This window comes from Anser anser (assembly GCF_964211835.1).
Source record: "Anser anser genome assembly, chromosome: 1".
NCBI classification, from domain to species: Eukaryota; Metazoa; Chordata; class Aves; order Anseriformes; family Anatidae; genus Anser; species Anser anser.
Window position 1 is genome coordinate 120,782,969 of NC_139720.1, and position 23,755 is coordinate 120,806,723.

Genomic DNA, 23,755 nt, shown 5'->3' on the forward strand with positions numbered 1-23,755 from the left:
TGCTTAATTCTGTTTCAGAATTTCTACATTTCTTTGTCTCCTCCTGATTGTCCAAGATCCCCACTGAGTCCTTTCTAACCTTACTGTTCCTCGTATTCTGCAAGATGTTGATTATTTGAAAATTCTGCAGGCTTGCTGTTTCTGTGCAGCGTGTCCTCTGTGTATGTAAAAGAGAACACAGGGCAAAAACTATTCTTACTCTCTAAGAAAACTATAGAGGAGCTCTTTTTCCCTCTTCTTGCACTGACTCGAGAACGAAGGTTGGATTATTTTCAGGTGATGATAGAAGTGGCCAAGGAATCCCACAGCTACTGGGAACCAACTGCGGAACAAGTGCTTACAGTGCCTTCTGTGATGGCATCACCAGCTGGGTAGATGGGGGGAGAGCAGTGGATGTCATCTGCCTTGACTTCAGCAAGGCTTTTGATACCGTCTCCCATGACATCCTGCTAGCAAAGCTGAGGAAGTGTGGGATAGAGGAGTGGACAGTAAGGTAGGTTGGGAACTGGCTAACTGGCCGAGCTCAGAGGGTGATGATCGGCGGCGCAGAGTCCGGCTGGAGACCTGTGACTAGCTGTGTTCCCCAGGGGTCGGTGCTGGGTCCGGTCTTGTTCAACATCTTCATCGACGACCTTGATGAGGGAATAGTGTCTGCCCTCAGCAAGTACGCCGATGACACGAAGCTGGGAGGAGTGGCTGACACGCCAGAAGGCTGTGCTGCCATTCAGCGAGACCTGGACCGGCTGGAGAGGTGGGCAGGAAGAAACCAAATGAGGTTTAATAAGAGCAAGTGTAGAGTCCTGCACCTGGGAAGGAACAACCGGACCTATCAGTACAGGCTTGGGGGCGACCTGCTGGAGAGGAGCTCTGGGGAGAAGGACCTGGGGGTCCTGGTGGACGACAGGTTGGCCATGAGCCAGCGGTGTGCCCTGGTGGCCAAGAGGGCCAGTGGGACCCTGGCGTGCATTAAAAGGAGCGTGGCCAGCAGGGCAAGGGAGGTGATCCTCCCCCTCTACTCTGCCCTGGTCAGGCCTCACCAGGAGTACTGTGTCCAGTTCTGGGCTCCCCGGTACAAAAAAGACAGGGATGTCCTGGAAAGAGTCCAGCGGAGGGCCACAAAGATGGTACGGGGCCTGGAGCATCTTCCCTGTGAAGAAAAGGCTGAGAGACCTGGGTCTGTTCAGCCTGGAGAAAAGACTGAGAGGGGATCTCATCAATGTGTATAAATACCTGAGGTGTGGGAGACAGAGGGATTTGGCCAACCTCTTTTCTGTGGTTTGTGGGGACAGGACAAGGGGTAATGGCCACAAGACGGAGCACGGGAAGTTCTGCACCAACATGCGCAAGAACTTCTTCACGGTGAGGGTGACGGAGCACTGGAACAGGCTGCCCAGGGAGGTTGTGGAGTCTCCTTCTCTGGAGATATTCAAGGCCCGTCGGGACGCCTACCTGGGCAGCCTGCTCTAAGGAACCTGCTTTGGCAGGGGGGTTGGACCCGATGATCTTTCGAGGTCCCTTCCAACCCCTACAATTCTGTGATTCTGTGATAAACTGCTAATAAGCAATATGGCTTTTCTACCTCTAGGTGTAATCATTTACTCTTGAGTACCATGATGATACACTGGTGATGGACCAAGTGCCAAAGCATAATACTCTAGGGCCGTTTGAGGTGCTGTAGGTTGTCTTTGCTGGCCACCAGCTCCTGCTCTAAGTGCGCCACCAGACTGTGCCACATCTGCCAGGCCTGTGCTCGTGTCTCCGAGGCCCTTAGATGTCTGAGAAGGCCGCAGCTGGGATCAGGCTTACCCTGGTCACCTCAAAGCCGGGTTTAGTACCAGCTTTGGAGCTGTGGTTAGTCTTTGGGCACCAAAGTCAGTGTGGGACACAGCACACCCGCACTGCTGGTCCATGTGTGGGGTCTGACCCGGGACTGTTGTCCAGGTCAAAGAGAAGGGTTTTTGGGGAAGGAAGGTTTTGACTACCAGGAACCAGGCATGAACCTCTGTGTAAAAAGATGGAGAAAAAAAGAAAAAGAAAAAGCCTATTCTTCAAGTGCACTCATCGATGAAAACAGCACTTCTACTGATTAAAGCATAATAAATGTAATGAAAAACACTGTAAGCTATTAGTGAATGCTACCTGTTATGCATTTGTTTTAAGCCTTTTGAATGCTGATAACTTTTTTTTTCCCCCACAAAATATTTCCACATTATTGCTGTTTCCTTTACACACTGCATTTGCAGTCATCTCTTGTAAATTCAAGTAATGAATTCAGAAGTCTGGACGGCATAATAATGGTGCCTTGCACGCTACCACGCTGCAGCCCCACAACGATTAACCTGCACAGGTGGATTAAGCCCCACAGAGCTGTTCTGATGCCAGGGAAAGCGGTGCACGTCCCTTCGGGCAGAACAAGAAGCCTTAAGGGCACCGCATTTCTGGGTCCCCGCAGCAGAAACGTACGTGCCTATTTGGTACCAGCCCAACGCCTCCAGGAAGTGTCAGATCTGCTCAGCATGCACTGTGCAGACAGCCTGCACATGTTCAGTAAACCTGACCTGCAGGGCTGTGCCTGGCTCCCAGCACACAGACCGAATATTGCACGTGCAGAAATGTCTGGTAAGCTCAATGCTTCTACAAAACGCTCAGTTGTTCTGCATGTGCGTGCTAAGTCCACCCAGTACTTCCAAAAAGTATCAGGACAGCTGATGGTGTGAGTAGTTTGTCCAAGACAGATCAAGGACTGTAAGGACTATCTTCCTTTCCTGTAGATCGTCACAGAGGAATAGAATCACATGAAGTTAACCCACTGGAAATGCTGGATTCCATTGCTCATGTGCTGTGCAGCAGATCTATCCATGTGTTTTAAAAATGTCAAGGGGATTCAGATGTCTGGCATCCTGCTCGGATTCCTAAGTATAAAAAGAGTCTGTGATAACCTAGATGCATATTAGCTCTAATTAGAGCACAGAGAAGCGAAAGAGTAGAAGATAATTCTTAATCTGCTCACTGAGAAACAAGTAACAAAACAATTCTGTTATTTTAAATCTGCCAGACTTCACTGATAGCATATTAGTCAACATAATTAAACTGATATTAATATCTTTTTGTGAGAGGACTAGCCAAACGAGTTGTCTTGCTTTCAGCACTAAATTCAGGTTAGTAAGGATATTGACAATCTAAGCACTTAGCATAGTTCAATGGTTCCAAAAGGACCAAACACAGTTTTAAGTGTCTTGCTGAACTGGAACCCAGTTCACAAAGCAGGATCTAATACAGCCAGATACATACTGTATTGCATGCATTTTTCTACATATGATAAATTGTAAAGTAAAATATTGATTTCTAGAAATTACCCTACTCCTCCATTCTTTCTGCAGCTAGAGTTCTGCTGAGGTGTCAATGATCACTGACTTGTTGAAACACTTGGAGTGTACTGATGGAAAATGTTAATTTTAACAAGAGACACACAAATGCTTGCAAAAAACACGAATCAATTATAAGATAAACAAATGTACTTTTATTTTCATTTTGGTGTTATATGTGGCCCAGCAGTGAATTCCAATTTTGAAATTAATTAAATAACGTTTTGCAGCTGATCAGAAAATGGAAACCAATTAGCAGATTTTTAAAAAATCACAGACGTTGTTCAAGTATTACCATAGGAAACACACTGACATATTCTTGAAACTAATTAGCGACAACAAAGAAGGTGTTTTTTAATAGTGCACAAAGCTTTAGCTGACATACACACACATCCAGCCATCATGAAAACTACAAATGTCATGAATCTATTCACTGCTGAGAGGGATTAGCTGAAACGTACACCAAGTTACAGCACCAGATGAAATGAAACAAATTCTTTCCACAAAGGAGCTGTACACAGTGCCATCATATGCCCCTTGTTTTTGCTTAGAAAAATAGAGTTAGAAAACTTGCTTCTTTAGCCAAAATTCTGTTTAGGGAGTGAAGATCTAAGGGAGATGGACAAAGAATGAACTGATTCCTTCCAGCCACATCTCTCTGCATCCAACTCTGTGGAAGCTGCTCTGTTCCCGTTCTGCAGCAGTATTCTCCCGTGCCAGCCCACAGGAATGTCACAGAGGAAGATAATGCTCTCAGGGTCTCTATATTTCCAGTGTCAAAGAGTAGAAGGATTTGGAGGTTAGCTGGAGGACAGAAACAGCAGCCAGGGCACCCATGAAGCATGGGCAACCAAGGCCAACAGTAAAGCATCGTTGGTCTGCTCACCCTCCCTGAGATCAGCAATTAAGTGGATCAGTTTTGAGAGAAGTTTATGTCTGTCATACTACACAATGCTAGTTCTAACAGAGCTACAAAGTAAATAGAAAAAGAAAGAAAGAATGAAAAAAAAAAAACCAGACTAATATGCCTCTGATGCTGGTAGAGCCAATCATTAAAGAACAGCATGGGAAATTTTTCAGTGATGCTGATCATTAGAAAAGGTACACAGCTTAGAGGCTCTAGACAAGAAGCAGCTTTTGCAATGGCGTTTATTGTCTCAAACATTTTCACAAATGTAATGCAATATTACATACTTCAGCAGAGCTAACCACACAGTTTTACTAAAGAATCATTCATTGCCTCGATCCTTTCTGAAGAAGGTAGACGTATCTGTGGACCAGAATATTCTGCCATTTTTTCTTTTGGCTGGAATCCAAGCATCAAAATGTAGGTTTTTGTAGCTGTGGTGAGTAATCCGTCAGCAGGGAAACCATGACAGCCTAGAGGAGGAAGAAAAGAAAAAATCCAATCACATTGGAAACAGATACTCCATAAAAATAAATAAGGGGAAAATATTTTCTAGCTCTAAGTCTTGTGTTGAGAGTTATTGGCCTGACAAAAAGTGCACGCTTAGATTTATTTGCTAGAATTTCTGACGATGAATCAGGAAAGGGCTGAAAATCACTTAGGATGTTCTGTATCACAGCTGATAGGTTTTTTCAGTGCAGACAAAATATATTAACGGACAGCCTAGCAGAAATTCAGACAAAGCACATTTAGACCAAAAGCTGAGGCCTTTTTGGTGTGTTATACTGTATCCTCAGCTGCTCCCAGGAAATGCTGCAGGTACCAAAACGGCAGGTGGGCTTGCTTGCAGATTTCAGTAGAACTGCCATTAGCATCAGCAACAGTCATACTTGAATAAGGGCTTCAAAATGTATCCCAGCTTAGCTATACTTTCTGTGGTAAAACATGGAAAATACTCACTGAGGTTAATCGTGTGTCATGTACCCCTCCTGCTTCCCCCCTAGTATTTGATACACGCCCCAACAAACCCTTGGTATGGCCATGAACTGAGAAACGGGAATGTCAGCTAAATAAAATAGTGCTGAAGCAGCTTTGCTGTCCTCCCCGCACCTGCATGCACAACGAGCCCCTGTGCTTGCTCAGTTTTGAGAAGGTATTGCCTGGTTCACACTGTCGTGGTTTCCCAGCAATGTCTGACTGTACATTGTTCTTTCGGCCCAGGATTTACGGGGGCTGTGCTCTGGCTGCCTGTCTTTCCTTTCCCCACAGCACCGCTCAGTGTGACAGGCAGACCCCGGCACACGGTGGGGACTGAACACGCAGCTGTGCAGCCCCCCACTGCTGCCCATTTCAGAGCCATGCTCAGCCCTGTTCGGAATTACAGCTGAGCAAATAATTTATTTTTCAGTTCGCTAGCTGAGCTGAAAGGGTTAGAAAATAAGGTAGAAACAAAGCCCATGCATTCTTTATTCTTTAGCTTGATAAAATACTAGTATGACACTTTTCTTACCCAAACAAAATGTATAGTTTGAACCCAAAGTAAAGGTGCTTTTGATTTGTTTGTTTTAGAGTCATTAAACATTGTTAAAATAAAATAAAAAATATGAGCACTTTTCAGAAGTTTAAGGCCTAAACTGTGCACTGAATTTAATACAAATTTGTTAATAATTTTCACTGTGTCCAAAATCTCATGTTTTGGTACATACAATACTCAGCCACTTACTAATTTAAAGCACATCTAGAGTTCATCTGAGAGCTATGTTAATGCCATTTCTGTTTTGTTTTTCATCTCAAAGTTTTCGCTAGCTTTTGTCAACATGATGGTTCTAAAGCCACCAATAAATAATAGGCTACTGAGATCTGGCAGCAATTTTCTGAAATTCTAGGAATGCTGAGAGAGGAGTTATGGTTTACATTAAGTGCCAAGCGTCCTCTCATGGTTCCCATGGATCACATAGTATCACACACACCATAACTTTTCAGGGTCCTTCAAAGTTTTGCTCTTGCGGTGCTTTCTCAGGGAAAGTTCCCATTGGTTTCAACGGCAGCTTTTCTTGAGAAAAAAATGCAGAATATCTAGCACCATCTGCTTTAAGTGTTTGGGAAATTGTAGTTTGTAAGACCAGTCCCTGGGACCTCAGCATTTAACATGTTTTAAAATGGAGCAGCAAAGTTAATCATTAGTGTAAACCTAGTGATTTAAATAAAAAAAATAAAATAAAATTACAGTTTATACTTTAGGTTTCACTTAGTGATAAAAACTGTGTCAAGCAACTGCAGACTATTATCAAAATAGGTCACATTTGTGTCCAGAAGTATTTGAGCTACAAATATATGTTGCCTACAGTCAAAACCGTGATGTGCAGCAGGGTGCATTTGAAACGTGTATTAATATTTATGATTTATTGAGAGACCATACTGAATCCAAGCCTGTAGAGTAACGCAGGACAGAAGGTGACCTAACCTCTAAATCATGTTATCTTCCTTAATTTATTTTTTTTTTACCATAATTGTCCATTTTCTGTTTTCTGCCTCCTGGAAAACCAATGAGCTTGGAGAATAAAATACTTCATCATCAACTTCTTCAGGTTTTCTGGGTAAACAATGTAAAAATGTCCAATTAGGAGCAGCAAATTTCACAGTCTGTAGATCAAAAAGAATTAAAAAAATCAAGATATATGCTATTACATTAATGAAATCTTTAACTGGTTAAAAGGTTAACAAATTTCACATTAGTTCCCATTCTAGTGACTTTGATGATGAACTCAGAAGAATTCCACTGACATCAAAAGAATTGCTCATCAGTGAATAAGGTGGGAATATCCCCATTCAAGTCAGCAAGAGTTCAGTGCTGCTTTCACAAAATCCATTTTTTACTTCTATTTCTCTGGCTTTAGAAGGAAGTAAAAACTCTAGTGACTTAGAGGATCGATAAACTGCGATCTGTATTTGAATGTCACACAATAATATAATACTATTGATAATTTCAACAAGAACACATTAAACCATGATTTAAAAGGCTGTGATTTTTTTTTCCTTTTGATATCGTCACTCATAATATATTGATCTAATATCAATAAGCAATGAAGCTTTAAACCAATTCGGAGATATACCCATTAGTAGTATTTTATGAACTTACGTTAAAATACAGTCAATTAAATCAGTAATTCTATCAGCAAGGAAAATATCCTTTTTATCTGGAACAATTAATGGTTTATGACTTCACATTATGTCTGTTTTTATTCTGATATGCACTTCAACTAGATGATTTTTAAAGACATTTATTCTTTGCTTTATACATTGACAGATAGACACAAAATTGCCCCAGATTATGCCCAGACTATGAACTTTAATAGTTAATCTGTGAGCTGCTCATTTTAAATAAAATGTAAGGGATCTTTTCTGATGGCAAAAAAAAAAAGAAATTCAAGGTTAGGAATAGTTTTCTTTTTATATATAAAAAAATAAAGGATTAGCTCTCCTGCACTGGTTATGTTCTGGATGTAGATCTCATTGGGAGGCTCTGAGAGAGGCCAAGCCATCTGAAGTGTACATATTAACCCAAAGCTTGTTATTTTTGTGAGTTTTCAAGCTGGAGTAAGGTTTGCATTTTTTTTTCCATAGCTCCACTCAAAAACACACCAAACCCATGCTTTATTGATGTTGATTCTTACAAATGCAATCCGTAAAAGGATCAGCCAAAAATGAAATCTGAATTCTTACCTGCATTGTAATCTGATAACCTCGAAATGCCTTTAGTCTTCTTTCCTTTTCCTCTTCTTGCCCCATGCTTATCCATGTATCTGTAACTAAGACATTGGCACCATTTGCAGCCTCCAACGGATCTGTTGTGAGAAGCAACTTGGTACCATACTAATGTGAATAAAATAAGGAAGATCAGGAAATCACAAAACTTCATTTATAGCAAAAATAAACTATTCAAACTACTATGATAGGTTGTTCCTTGGGCTCATACCTCTTTGGAGTATTGTTCAGTTATTTTAGTTATTCTCAGGTCTGGTTCAAAGCCCTGCCGAAAGAGACGATAGATAACATGATGAAACATACATAAGATCTTTAATGATTATTAACTCTGCTTAGAAAAATACTGACTGAACCATTTTCCTTTGGAAATGTCACGTTATTCGGCACTGTAAAGCTTCAGGACATTACTTTGATTTTGTTGAAAGTTTATTTTGGGGATAAACTGGTAGAAAGTATTCCAATAAGGTAAGGAAAATGTATTTCAACAGTTACAGAATGAAATACCGATACATCATTTAATTCTTTGTTCTAAATTGATTCTTGTATCTTGTAAAATCAAAGGTTTGCCCTCCTTTCTCCATGCCCACAGCTTTCTTACCTTGGGCGTTGCAATACGGAGATGCATTCCTAGCTTTGCAGCGCTCGTCATGATGGAGTGGAGGACGTTGTTTCCATCCCCGATCCAGGTGATGGTGAGTCCGTTCAGACCACCGTAGTGCTCCTGCCGGATGAATCACACAGCCCTGGGGTTACGCTCCAGGAGAATGGAGCAAGATGATGACATAGGGAGGGGTGGTTGGTTAGATTGGTCTGGTGCAAACGAATACTGGCTGCCTTCAAATACTAGCTGCTGTCAACATGGGATTATAGCTGTATGGAGACAGTTCTAATGCCAGAGATAGCACTCCTTCCAGCCTTCCCCCAAATTGGGAAAATATCCCTATATTCAGGTTTGCTCCAGCTTCTCTGTCTCCACACAACGTTCCCTGCAGTGGCCATGCTCTTAGAGTGCATTTTAACCAATCCAAGAATTGCAAAGAGCAATTCTTTAAAAGCAGCTGTGGCCTACAGGGCTTGCTCTCAAGTGCAGAGCCAAAGAATGCAGTGGTTTTATTAGAGTATGGATTACCCTAACCTGGAACAGCACTACAGTGTTAACTGTAGCTTTGCCTGATTACACTTACAGCCTGTACATGTGCAGCTACTCTGGCCCTTAGACACCAACAGATAAGGTTTAAGGAGGAACAAGAGTACCATCAGTACACTTTTCCAGATCAGGACAATTTGAAGCCCTTCAGCAAGGCTTGTTTTAAATAGGCATGTTTATAGGTACTTGAGTTGAGACCAGAAAACTTGTAGATATATAACTAAGCACTTCTATATGCCTGCTCTGTACTACTCCACCTCAAGACTCGAAAGGCTAACGGCACGATGGAGAGCCTTTTATTCTTAGTTCAAAACTGGGCCTTGATGCTATTGCCTCGTATTAGCTGGAAGCCAGACAGTGTTTCAACACTTTGTATGACATGGTTCAATGCTTGTCAGAGAGGATAAGCACCCACATTGCAGAGCTGTACTGACAGGATACCTCGCAGACAGGCTCAGCAAAGATGCCAGAAGGCTGAACAGGAGAAGGGCTGGAACTGCACCCCCCTCTCCTGGCAGCAGCTTTTCCTAAACAAATAATTGCAGAGTTGTTGCAGACCAAACTTACTGTCATTTCTGCTAGTGAGCACGATTTTGAGTCAAAAATAGTAGCATCTGAATGATATTAAAATGCAGTTGAAATCTAAATCTAAGAGTCCTAGGCTGCCTACAGTTTAAAAGCCAAAACTATCATATCATGAAACTATAGCTTTTTGATTTGTAGACAACCATAGGCTCATGGGCAGAGCTGTAATGCGAGGGCATTCATGGGAGAGCCAAGCAGGACCTTGTGGACATGGAAGTTATTTTAGTAGAACAGCTCTGCAAGTCTCTAAGCATTGTTCAAAATCCTTCCACATCTCCTAGCAATGACGTTCCTAGGAGAAGGCCAAACTGAGGCGTTTCTTTAAGGAGTCGTTTCCAGCTAGGGGTTAGCAATAGCTGAGACACAAACCCGCAGCTAAGAGCAAATGAGACAACCCTCAGTTCTTTTGATCTCACTATTTAAAAATAGACATCACAGCCTGTAATGCTCAAAGCACTGACTAGTGAGTCACAAACACACTGCTATGTTAAATAACCTCCACCTTATTACCAGCTGCTACTCTGCATTAAAAGAAGCACAATGCATATTAAATACTTTCCTCTGTTTTCCCTAGCTACTAGCTGTTATGGATAAAATACAAAATACTGGCGATGTCTGTATAATAACCCTCATAATCTGCACTGCAAATTGCAAAGCCGCCTCTGCCGTGACTGCTGTATAGAGTGGACATAGCTGAGCTAATCTTAATGAAGACGTTCAGCTAATGGAAGAAGTCATAGTCAAGGCAGAATCAAGCTGTGTGCATGCCAGTGGAGCCTATTTTACATCGTGTGCTAAGCTTTGTGCTGCTGCTGGTACACTACTGCTGCAGTTCCTACCTCTTCACTTAAAGCCAGCTCACATGACTGCGGCTGTGGTGCTTATCCTCAGCACACACGTGCTGTGGGGCATCCTGCATTGATACATCCTCAGCACCCAGGAACGTGAGAAAGATGAGGGGATTGCATCAGTCATAACCAATTAACGCAATACAAAAACTACTGTATATGAAAATGCATTTTGTTTTTCCATTTTATAGCACATGCTTGATCAACTACACAGAGGAAAACCTGCAAAAAGTGTTTTCCTATGACTGTAATTATCAAGGTTAAACCAGAATCTTTTCACCTGGCCCTCTGAAGATACTTTTCCCCTTGTATCACTCCCCACTTTTTCCAAACTCTGTTAGATTAATGTAGGCATTTTACCTGATTGGCTGTTCTGCAGTTTCTCTTTGTATTTGGGACCTGACTTCAAAATATTTAGACTTCTAGTAAAACCACAAAACAATATTTAGAAAATCTAGAGTCCTTCTCCCTTATGAGTGACTCTTTGGCAAGCTGACTGCTGTTTCAGTGAAACAAAACTCGATTTTGCTATTCTCATGAAAAATCCCTGCTAAATAATTAATGCCAATATTACAGTCAACTTTCTCACCCTCATGCTTCTTCTGCTGTGTTTCATTCTGTTCTTCTCCGTGGTTGCAGTGTATCAGTGCAGCAAACCACGGGGAAAAAATAAGCATGCTCAACGGTATAGCGCTGTTGTATGTTTAGAGACGACTAACTAATTAATTAATTAGGGGCTTTCATGTCTGACTCTACGTGGAATTGCTTCCAGCAAGGCAGAAACTCTGACACCATTATAAGTTCCTTCTGAAACATTCGGCCTCAATGGTCATAACAACCCTCAATTAGAGCAAGCTTTTGAATGATGAATCAATATTCTGTCAAAATTTTAAATGGAAAGCAGAGGATAGTCAAAGCTTTAGTCCTTTGGGAGACAGCGTGATCTGGTAAATAAAAACCAGGGCAATCTTGGAAGGCACGTGCTGCACCAGTTATTGTACTCCTACCTTGGTGTTTGGCATGGTCATTGAAACAGTGTGTTCCAGAGGATCAGTCTGGATCTTAGCAGGGATTTCTAATTGTTAGAATAATGTTGATGATGATGGTGATGAATTTGAAGATTATAATAATTCGAGCTCTTTGGGTTACAGTTTGAGGAAAGATTGAGAATACACAGCAGCTCTCCAAACAGGGCGATGCTGTTATTCGTTGCGCTATTTGAAACGGAACCCCTGATGCATTTGTAATGCTAAACATTTCTTTATGCCAACCATTTCTTTCTGAAAAAGAAATTTCCCTTCAGACCAGTAACATAAAAGCTAGTGGCATATGGATCCACTCTAATTACCAATCTGGCCATCCTGCAGTCAGCTACAAGCTAGCTGATTTGGCCAGTGGCATTAATATCAATTGAATCAATGTCAATACCTGGTCTGTCCCCAGAATACAAATTGTGTGATGCTGCCCGCCAGCCAAGCTTCGCAGAACAGAAATTGAGAGCCACAGCTTCTGCCCAGGAGACTGAGAGGCAGTGGGTGGGCTCAGGAAGCGGCTGTTGTGTCTCTTCAGCACAGAGAGGGACGTAAAACGGCTCTCCATGTGCACAGCAGCAGCACACCAACTTGCAGTCTTTAAAGGCCAAATCCCCATGCTCTCCAAATCAGCTTGCAAAATGTTTACAACCATTTCTAGTGGGTTATAAGTCGAGAGAAAACTCAGCACAAACGAATTTTTTAGAAAGAATGCAACAGGTATGGTAAGAAAAACAAACCTGTTGGCATAATAGAGGACATCAATACTGACCACAGTATTAAAGGGGAGAGCCCACGTAGATGGAAAACCCGTGAGGGGCTCCAGGTTGCTCAGGAAGAAGGCACTGGGCAAGAGGATGTTGAACCTGAAGGATCTCACCCCAATACTCATGACAGTTTGTATCCTGACAAGAGCACCCTCAATACAGAATGAGAAAGAGACAGCCCCAGTAATAAACCCGCTGCAGTGTCTGTGGAATGGGCTAGAATATACAAAAAACTAAACACACCACTAAAATGCACCTGTGAAAAAGCAATTGGAAGCCATAAGCAGGAAGACAACCTGACAAAATAAACCAGGAAACTAGGCAGAGGAAGTGCTTGAAGAGGACTCAAGAAAGAATCTGGAAAAATTAACAGGATTTAGAAAATGGAGGAATAAAGATGTGCTAAACATGAAGAGGGCCAGTATGTGTGTAGAGCTCCAGTGGCAAACACCAGGGGAGAATAAAGAAGAGGAAAAAAGTACATTTTGGGTGTGTACTGACAGCAGGGAGAGGCCAAATACAGGCAGGAAAGTATTTACAGAGATAAGGAAGAGACATTTTTAGGAGAAATCAGCTGCATAAATTCTGTAGTTATATGTAAATATAAGGCTATCAGTCTGTGTCACTATTGTATTTTGCATGCATGCATAAATCAAATAAATTGCTTTTGCATTGCAGAAAAGCAGTCCGAATGTTATATATGAACTTCTAACTGATTTAAAGAATCAGTGGTGCTATTCAACATCCCCATATTAATCTTCTTGCAGGGAGTGCTCAGATAACATCTGCTTACCCTGCAGAGAATCCCATGAGAAGTTTGATTGTGGTAACAACTAGACCCTGTGGCTCCCACTTCTTCAAGTGTTAATGCTACTTCTGTGAACTGCTAAAATTCATTATTCGAGTGAAACGCTGTTTTATTAGGTGCTGTAAGACCAGCCTTCTTCACCTCAGCATACAGTGCGGAAAAGAACAAAGGCAGCAGAAGGGCAGAAAGGAAAAGAGCACACAGTGCCAACACCTGCAGTGCGCTGCTGGGAGCTCCCTCCCTGCCCGCCCCCTGCCTCCTGGGTAAGAAAGCAAGAGTGTAAAGTGCAGCATGCCCTCCGCAAAGTGGGCAACCATCCAGCTGCCCTCTGGAGATCTCCTGACAAACTCTGAGCTAAAGAACATGCTGGAAAGGCCAGGGGAGAGATGGGAATGGTTGGAGGAAACGGTGCTCTGCTATCAGGTTGGCTGGGAAAGTGTTGTAAATTTTAAAACGCTTCCATGGCTGTCCAAAAGCAAAGTCACTCCTGGAGCTCTCAGTGGGTGCTCGGTTTATCACGATACCACTCCATATTGGATGTTTCTTTCGAATGAGCATCAGCTGTTACAGTCCTGTTTCCTCATCATGTCAAATGAGCAGGGACACTGATTCCGAAAACCCCCTCCCTCCCCAGTGCTTGATGTAACAAGGGCAGCAACTGCTGTTGCTGCTGTCCTGGGTATTCAAACCAAGGGACAGCCCACCCTGCTGGGACATGTTCACCTGGAGCTTCTACCATTTCTGCCCTATTCAGGGACACAATAGAGGAGAAGCTAAGGATGATCAACAGGGCATCTACTCATTCTGCCAATCTCAACAGGTTTCTCCCAAAATCAGTGGAGAAAGAGAGACAACTCTAGAGGGTAATTGAGATGCTCAGCAGTCTCTCTTCATGGACTAGAGATGGCGTACAGAGCAACAACACTCTGAAGTTTGGTGCCACAGTCAGTGGCATCAACTATGCGCGATGAAACGAGATTTTTTTGGCAGAGATATCAACAGTTATGGAGACTATGAGTCATGATTACTGCTATTCACAATTGTTAAAATGCTAATAACCAAGGTGTTTGGAAGACAGAACCCCCCCCAAAACACAGTGATAATATACATCAATTTTACAGCTGCACAGTGTTTAAATAAAAAGATGATGTATAGTGTTTGATGACGTTCTCATTATGACTTACCACCTTACATAATTTTAACAGCTCAGTGTAGCTGGCTCAGAGTAATCTCCCACATGTAGCATATCCTGAGGTATGCAAAGCATTTTAATCTCAATTTCACTTTTCTTATTATTTTTTTTGCTAGTCTCTTCAATCTTAGTATTGAAAATTCTGAGAAAAATAGTAATCAAAGTAACAAAAAAGTATTTTCACTAAACATATGAATGGTTCAGTATTTAAAGTTTAAGGCATGAATAATTTGTTATTTCTCTCGCTAGATCTTTTCCATATACCAAACGTCCTGTAGTTTGAAACACAGCTGAATGAATCAGGAAATTATTCTAACCCTCCTTTTTTCAAGCAGTGTGATTTTTATTCATTCAGAAAGCAAACAAGGTCAGAAGAGTTCATCAGCGTTGTCAACCAGCCCTGCAGTACACCAATATTTTTTAATAAGCTAGTTCCTCAATTGATTGTAAAACAGCGTAGTCCTTCTGTTCACAGATAAACATCTGGCATTCTATGTGTAAAATGTCATCCAGCTGTCAAACCAAATATTTCATTAGATTAGAGCTACAAAATATGATCTTTGTTAACTGTTCTTTGATGTGAGCAAAGTTTAAATAGGTTTAAGAGCCTGAACATTGGGGATTTGCACCGGTAGCATTAACTGGCTTTTCAAAGTAAACTTGAAGCAATTTCCCAATACATGGATAATGACTCCTCTTACATTGTTCATGGGTTAAGGCAGCATCAAGACTGAACTACTGAGTCTTTTAAAGTCAGTAGCAAAACTTCCATTAGTGTTGGTTAAGCCAACATCTCACCTTTATCTTAGTATGTAACCCTCCCTGCACATTTTTTAAATCGCAGCCTAATTCCAATGAAGTACTTGATTTTATGCTTAACTTCAGTACCACTACAGTGGGTAGGACTAAGTAATTGTTTTAAATTTAAAAAAAATCTTAATTATATTCCTGAATAAAGATCTCTTTAAATAACGAGTGTCATGTAATTACCACTTAGAAAAACCTAGGACTAAACAGTTTTGAACCTGACTTTCCCAATGTTGTTAAGCAGGGATTATATTGTTACCTGAAGAGTTAGGTAATCAGCTAAAATCTGTAGAGGATGATATAAATCGGACAATCCATTGATTACTGGGATTGTGGCTTCTTTCGTCATTAGGTCCAGATCATTATGCTTATAAACTCGAGCCAAGATTGCATTTGTCATACTGGACAGCACCCTAGGGGACAGCAGAAGATATCCAAGTCAAACATAATAAATACATCCCTTTTGCACCCTTCAATGTGCAGTGCATAAATATTAATGAGAAGTGGTAATGAATCAATTTTTTTCAGCTGTCTGAATAATGTATGATGCCTGCATAAAGCACTTAAATGCAGATATTTAACAAGCTGCTAATAAGCAAGCAGTTTTACTTATTAACAGACTATAGCAAGTAAATGAAAACTACTGCTGTTTCTCTTCAGCTTTTGATTGTAGCTACAGATAGAGCATCAATAAATGTTAGGTTACGTTAATAAATGAACTATGATAAGAGATTGCACAACAATGTAATACTTGAATTCGATAACTTTGGAAGAGATAAGATTTCTTTAGTCTTTCATCGAAGAACAAATGTAGTATTGACTGGATATTACAGTGCCTCTGTATGGTATCTTGACCTTTGTGAGGATTAGGACTACAGATCTGTCTTAGATCACCACAGTCGTTTACTGGTTTTAACAAACATGGGAACAGGAGGCCAACAATACCAGCCTGTTCTTTCTCCTATCTATATATCTGTATATTGACACTCATGATATCAGCACTAAAGTAATGTCCAAGTTGGAAACTCATTACATGGATAGGGGCATGCAGGATTCACTGTGCCACTCCAGCTTTAGCCTCGTTTTCCAAAGTGTGAACGACTCAGAGATTAGCATGGTGGATTAGCATAGCATACTCTGTGTGCTCTGAATTCTTTAGATAAATTAAACATGGATTGTGGCTTTGCATTTCTTTTTTAATCAAGCCCTGAAGCATGACTTTGAAGTAGCATTTTGTGTGCTTTAATATTATCTTTAACAGGACCTTAAAACAACAACAAAAAAAAGAAGAGACTGGAGAGAAGACTATGAAAAACTGTTGCAGTATTTCTTTCTGATTAGCCAGAAAGGATTCTGATACCTCCTCAGGTGGAAATATAGCTGTTAATCGCACGGCCTTTACACAGACAAATTTCCTGATGAAGTAAGTCAGTAACAATTTTTTTTCTACTGACATCAGACATTCCTTACACAAGCAAAACTCATAAAATGTTACAAGATTCCCAGTAGAGCTCTCTCTGAAGGAAAGACTGCTGATAGCAGCCACAAGTGTAAAGGAGGAACCGAACAAACTATTTACTGATTGTAAACTATTGGAATACCGTCTGTGTGACTATTTCTTCCTGGCTCATGATTTCTATTATTCAGTTTGTCTGTTTTTATTTATTTATTTATTTATTTTATTCTAGCTTGAAGTATGTGACTTCAGAAAACCTGTTCTGAACTAGCCATCAGAGATATGATGCATGACCTCTGTTGTTAGCCATCTAATAGGTGTCCACCCTAAACAAGAAATATCTAGTTCCACTTCAGACAAGGAAAAAAGGCAATCACATTGAAAAATTGCCCATTTATCTTGGACATTTTACAGGATATTAGGTCAGCTGACTCCTACCTCACATGACAGATAAAGCATTTCAAGAAGATGGTTCCTTACAGGGTATGGCAGTAGAGGAAAATCAGTCATAATCAATGACAAACTAGTGAATACTGCTGCATTTCCATCTTTACCCTGTTGAAAGTAGGTACTAGAATTATTGGGCTCTTACCAGGAAGACATCAGACAGTTCTTTTTCCAGCATTTCTAGATATCATATCTTATAGGAGGAAGTCCAAGTGGAAACTGGGATAATCTTTCATGAAATCAAAACCAAATTTAATTCAGCCAAAAATCTAGACCTCATCTGAGGAAATGAAGTCTCTTGTAAGCAAAACAATATAAAGGAAACCATATAAGTCTGGAATTGCATAGTAAAAAAGATCTGGTTAGAAAAGAGTCTTTAGTGAAGATGATGTTTTGGAAGGTGAGGGGGAGTAAGCATAGGTTTATCAGGTGATTTTGCATTTGATGGAATTATCAAGGTACTTATGCTATCACCAGTTAAAGGTATTTGTTTGGTTGGTTTTTTTTTTGTTTAAGATTGTGAGCCTATAAACTTAACCTTCAAAATCCCAGAGATTGTAAATATATGAGTACATTGGAATGCTACATATGAATCTTTTCAAAATAAGTTTTATTTCTACCTAGAAAAGCTGTGAAGTTTTGCTCAGCTGTATCCCCTATGGAATTCAAAAATAAACACAAATAAAAATATGTCTTTTGATGTTATCTCTGAACTTTTTAACCCAATGTTGTGATTTTAGAGCATTTGTGTACTTTGGGGGTAAAATATTCTTATCCAGGGTTTGGAGTATTCTATGTATTTTTTGAAAGTATGTATCAATTCAAAAGGTTTAATTTCCTGATAAGACTACTTCATTGTCATTGACAGTAGTAAAGAGGCATGTTGTAGACTTGTTCTTAGTAAGAAGTAAACCCATCCACCATAGATGGAGAGATTCATCCCCTGATAACGCCAATGGACTTGTACAATCATCCTAGGAGCTCTTTATTACTGCCACTGAATGTTATGGCTACTGAGTTATAGCAGTGCACAACGGAACTTCTCTACACTGGAAAATACAGACGCAATACTTACATTTCATTTCACGTAGTGTATCAGACATGCTAAACACTGAAAGGCTTGGAGCTCCTTAATGGGTAGTAACTTTTTGCTACTGTGTCAGTGTAAATGTAAATGTGTTGTGAAGCATGGAAGAACTGTATTATAACCAAGTAATAAGTCACTAAAAATATGTTCACAGCAGAAATGCTTTCAACCCTTACCTTCAGCAATTATAATAAAAAACGTGGACTTTTATAACTCGGTGTCCCCTTTGCTTTAAGTCTCAATCTTAAGTATTTCTAAGGCCTTCAGAGCCCTAGACACAAAGCTGTAAATATTTTAAATACCCTCTGGGTTTACTACAAGCATTGTTTTTTTTATTCTCACATTAACTGAATGAGGTTGGCATGTCATCCTTCATTCACAAGATATGCCAAGGAATTTATAATCATGTTGTTCTTTTGGGTAAACTACTCAGTCTTGATTATGCAAAGTCAATAATAATTCCGCTAATGAGAGCAGGACTGAAGCAGAGCACTTGGGGCTCCGTAGTGACTTGGGAAAGCCTTCTCTCCACTGTCATAGGCAAGTGCTGTGACTCAGCAGAGCAGAAAAATCCCCAGGTCAGGGTCTTGAATAGCAACTTGATGTGGAAGAGGGGAGCAGTGACAGCGAAACGGTGGGGTGAGGGCTTGCACGGGAAGTGGGAACTTTCTCTACCAAATGGGGACTCCTCTGGAATGGCTGGAAGATTTGCTTCTTTCCACCTTTTGCCTTATTTCTTGTAGTCTGTCCATCTTTCCTTTTCCATTTTGCTTGTGCAAGCAAAGGTCATTCAATATACTGCAAACTAAAGATTTAACAGCCCTTTATCACCCTATTTGGGAAGAAGAAAAAAAAATGGTCTACAGAAGACATGTCCTTTTGTGGATTAGAACAGGACTGGATTTGCTGTAGGGCTGGTGTGTGAAGGACAGAGAAGTTCCAGACAATGGCCCTGCGTGTCTGGTGGGATGGTGCTTGGAGAGGTTGTTGCAGAGGATCACTCTATAAGGGCCCTGACCACATCCTTAACCTTCCTGGAGGTTGAAACGAAGAAGAGGGGAAATCCTTGGACAATAATACTTCCATCACTTAGGAGGAACTATCTTTAATATGTCTTCCATTCACATTTAACATGACATAGTAATTAAATTGGGGCAATGTGCCATGATGTATGAAGAATTTCTTTTGAGGGGACGTGTTTGAATCCCCTGGCAGTGCACGAGCTCTACTGAACTGGCCAGGTGGAAGCAGTGACCTAGTATACCTCAGACTTGACTGATAAATCTCAGATTAATCTGGTCCCTTTGTAGGCTCATGAGTTTCCACAATTTTTGAATCATTTAAACTCATAGTTACTAAAGCAAGGCATTGGGACAGTTTCACTGAAACATCTAGATACTATAGCTGCAGCTTCTTGTGATATTGGCAGTTATATACCTAGCAGGAAGTCAGCATTTTCACGCCTCAAGAGACTGAAATTTTGACTTTCTACTATCAACACCCATCTGTCCTCCACTTCAGCAGTTAAAGGCAGGAAATGAAAATTTTAAATGTTCTAATGTTTCATATTTTTCTTACATTTTCCTTGGGTTTTCTCATATAGAGAACAGCCACACAGTTCTCAGTCTCTCCCACTAGACCGTGAAAACTGTAATACACAGCGGGGCAATGGAACCTCGGCTGGCTGATGGCATATTTTGACTTGAGCCTGACAAACTTGACACTGCATATCTTTCAACAGAACAAAAAGGATCTTTCAGATGCTACTAACATTTCAACAGCTGAGCCTGAGAGAATCAACCCCAGGCTGCAAAAGGGCTTCCTAGAAAGAAGCACAATACCAAGGCTGGGTGAGTCTTTAATACATGGAGGGCTCTGAAAAACTGCAAGGGCATCTGCAGAAGATAACCTCATGTTCTGCCTACTTTGAGCTAAGTTCTTTCCTGCTAGGGCAATGGGGATAGACTGCTAGCTACCCATTCCTGTATGCATGTGGGACTTAGCATGATTAAGATCTTCCGCGGGTGCTGGTAAGAGAGTGATGCCATAGCCCAGCCTCCAAGCAGTCCTGACAGTGAGTATGGCAGTGGAGGAAGGCACATGGCATCAAAAATTTGCTGCAAAGTGTTGGCCAAGATCGGTGCTGCTGAAAGAGGGGGATCAGAGTGGCCTTCAGTGCTCCCCTGCAGGTAAATTAAGGTTCACCAGCAGCTACTATAACTAGGATAAATAAAGTCTTTGCTTTCTGATTTTTTTTTTGATTTACCAGTCAGCTGTACTTCTATCTCCATGAGGAGCAACAGAACAAGAAGGTTCTAGTCTTATCTGAATATATGTGCCTTTATCAGCAGAGCTGTTCTATGAAAGTTTGTAATATGTTTCTGTTTGTGTGACTGTCACTCTCGTTATCACTCCACAACCAAAATTCAATAAAATTACCTCTTGTTGTGAGATGTTTTGGAGAGCAAGAATGGTTGGACTGATCATGTACAGAACTATAGTTTCTGTGAGCTGACCTGTAAATACTTAAGAATTTGGAGTGCCTTCTGACGTTTTCCATAAAGAAAATATTAACTTTGAAAAACCTGCAAGACAGGTTTCAGCCTGATAACTACTTCCTTAAACATTAATGGTGGACTTGGCAGTGCTAGGTTAAAGGTTGGACTAGATGATCTTAGAGGTCCTTTCCAACATAAACGATTCTATGATTCTGTGATCTACCAGATATATAGTGATCAGTCAAGTGACATCTTACCAACCTTGCTGTATCTGTGAGACTCTCATTAGTGCCCAGATGAATGTCTTGTGTTGTAAGGAAAGAAGGATGTCCTCCAAGGAGAGCAAATCCTACAATGAGGACAAATAAAAAAAAAAAAAAAGAAATTAAACACCAGCACCTCATACTTACAACCAAGATTTCATGCAAAAGGTATTCACAGCAATGAAACGAAAAGTCAGCAGGGCATCCAAATGTTTCAAATGCTTAAAGTTGGGTACCACAAGATGCAAATAAGTGTGTTAGAATAAAACTCCTCAAATATGATGCTTTGCTAAAATTCCTGGGCATGAGATCTGATCTGTTTTCGCAGGATCAATCATAGGCTACATATTGTTGAAATATGTGGCTTCCTGTTAAGAGTTAAGTAACCCATTCATCATGCTGAATTTCTACGACGTCTACTTCAAGAGACTTTGCATCATAGAACTAGAAAGGACCATCTGAGTCATTAGGTCTAAGTCCACATCCCTGCAACAAGTTGCAAGGATATTCACCCAGATAGAAGACCTTAAGTCTCCTCATATACCATTATAAACTTAGGCTGGTCACAAATAACCAAGTGTCTTAAAAACGGTGATGTGACAGGGACAGAAGGAAAGATCTCGGGCACTGTCAGTATCTCTCCACCCTGCAATAGTAAGGAATTTACAAGGTGAGCCAAAGAACCAGATGGATTAGGTCTGAAGAATGAAATACATTCCCAAACAGGAAATCAGGGAAAGACTTGAGCATCATTTAAGAATATAAAACACTTTGGGAAACTGGACAGTATTTTAGACTGACAAATTTCACACTAAGGGTAAATCTCAGGTTCCATCATGCCTTATTTCCATGCTGACACAAACATAGAAGGAAACTGTTTTTTTTTTCACCATGCTCAAGCCTGCCTGCCTTCACCTGGTTTAAGTGCAAAGACTCCTTACACTGAATCTCTGTGTAAAGGCCATCATGGCCATGATGGCCATCGTCCATGGGGAGGATGGGCTCTGAGGGTGGTTGTTTTATAAACTTTCACAAATGGTTTAGCACAGGCCTAGCACAGGACACAGCGTCCTACCACTGGGAAAGTATGAAGCAGAGGATTTGAACTGGGCTGTAAGTAGCCCTGTAAGGCATTTACTGTGCAGTGGGAACGATTTTCCACGTAAAAACAACTCTCTGCTAGTAGAGAAACTGTCAGGGAGGTCTTGACTTGTCTCTAATACCCATGATGGAGGAAATTCTGGAGAATCTTGATGTGGAAACACTAACCTTGTTGAGACAACCCCTCAGAAGAGTGAGCCTCTACGGTGACAAAAAGCTAGACAAAAGCCCAGATTATTTTTATTGTTGTGAAGAGAAAGGCTGCACACAGCACAGAAGAGCAGAGACCCTCTTCTCTACCACAGTGTGATCTCTTGGAAGTGCTAACATTTTCTACTGTTATTAAAATAAATAAAGAAATAAAGAAGCAAAAAGATTAAAAGCTGCTTGGGCTGGTTGTAGCCATTAGATGGCACTGCAGACATCGTCAGGACTGCAGCCTCAACACGATGTTTGTAAAGGCACGTCAAAGATTAAAAAATTGACCCCACAGCTACTCTTCAAAAATGATCAAACCAGTAATGAACACTGAAACCTTTCACAGCTAAAACCAAGCAATGAGGTTCAGGCTGCAGGCGTGGGCCCCACAGCTGGGCCCCTAGCACAGAGAAGCCCTTATTAAATTCCGTCCCATGCGGGAAGCAGGGTTGAGGTGAGGTACTCCAGTTCGGATCAGTTCAGCCAGTCTTTAGACTTCAAAATGAAACCTTGCCTTTTGACTGCCTCAATTTCCCTAAAAGTAGTATTAAAAACAATGATGCTCCAGGTCCCACCTGCAGGGCAACTCTCTGCTCCATCCATCCAGTGTATATTCACTTTTGCTAATGGGCCTGATTTTACTTTCCCTTTGTCATTATTAAGAAGTGCTCCAAATCACAGTGAGACTGGATTCAGACCCAGCAAACTTTTAAGAACGAAGCATCACTTATTCTACTGTTACTATTTGCTAATAGAGAAACATTATCAATATGTTTGTTGCTTCACCCTTCTTTCTTAGTTATTCAGAAGCCTTTTTGTATTAAGGCAGGAAAAATGTTTAGGTTTCCCCAGATATTTTCACCTCCTCTCTGCAGCTTAGCCACAAACACTGTATTTATGGGAACGTGCATGCAAACTGGTGCCTAGACGTTACAGCCTGTTTATTCAATACTGATTTTTACGTCAAGATCTCATGGATGAAAAGTCATTTGTAGTAACTTCTCCTGACAGATTTCTTGTTTGTTTGTTTGTTTGTTTAAAGTTATATATGATTATGTCAGTGATTTATACCAGGAAGTTCCACACAATACAACAGCTCTGCACTTCAGGCTTCTAAATGAGGACACTTTGGCAGATGTTTCACAGTCTAGGCAGGCTCCCACGGACACGTTCTGTTTTCTATAGTGATGCACAAGTAGATAAAGAGGAATCTGACCATTTATTCAGAATTGCCAGGCGTCAGGCAGCCTAGTCAGATCCACCACCTGGAGTCTGTGTACATAGCAGAGTCCTAATGTGTTGGGTTTCTGCTCATGAACTGGCCATCTGTGCAGGGCCTGGGAACATATTTCCATCCAAAACTTTCCATCTGTAAATATAGGAGCTCTGTGCTCTAGCTGCTGTGTAGTTGCAGGGGAAGTATCCATGCTTTAGATTCTTTCATCCAGACTACTGGCAGGAAAAAAAAAAAAACAACAAAAAA

At 41.0% G+C, this 23,755-nt stretch overlaps 1 protein-coding gene across 1 annotated transcript in view; it reads right to left on the reverse strand.

The window, feature by feature from the left end:
• Positions 1-4,242: 4,242 nt before the first annotated feature.
• Positions 4,243-23,755, reverse strand: part of OTC (ornithine transcarbamylase) — a 31,087-nt gene continuing 11,574 nt past the window's right edge. The window contains exons 5-11 of the mRNA XM_083808207.1: positions 20,972-21,059; positions 15,482-15,635; positions 8,636-8,758; positions 8,249-8,302; positions 7,996-8,145; positions 6,778-6,915; positions 4,243-4,745 (exon numbers count right to left, since the gene is read on the reverse strand). Of these exons, the coding sequence (XP_083664333.1) occupies positions 4,686-4,745; positions 6,778-6,915; positions 7,996-8,145; positions 8,249-8,302; positions 8,636-8,758; positions 15,482-15,635; positions 20,972-21,059 (767 nt within the window). The 3' untranslated portion in view covers positions 4,243-4,685. The remainder of the gene's footprint in view (positions 4,746-6,777; positions 6,916-7,995; positions 8,146-8,248; positions 8,303-8,635; positions 8,759-15,481; positions 15,636-20,971; positions 21,060-23,755) is intronic.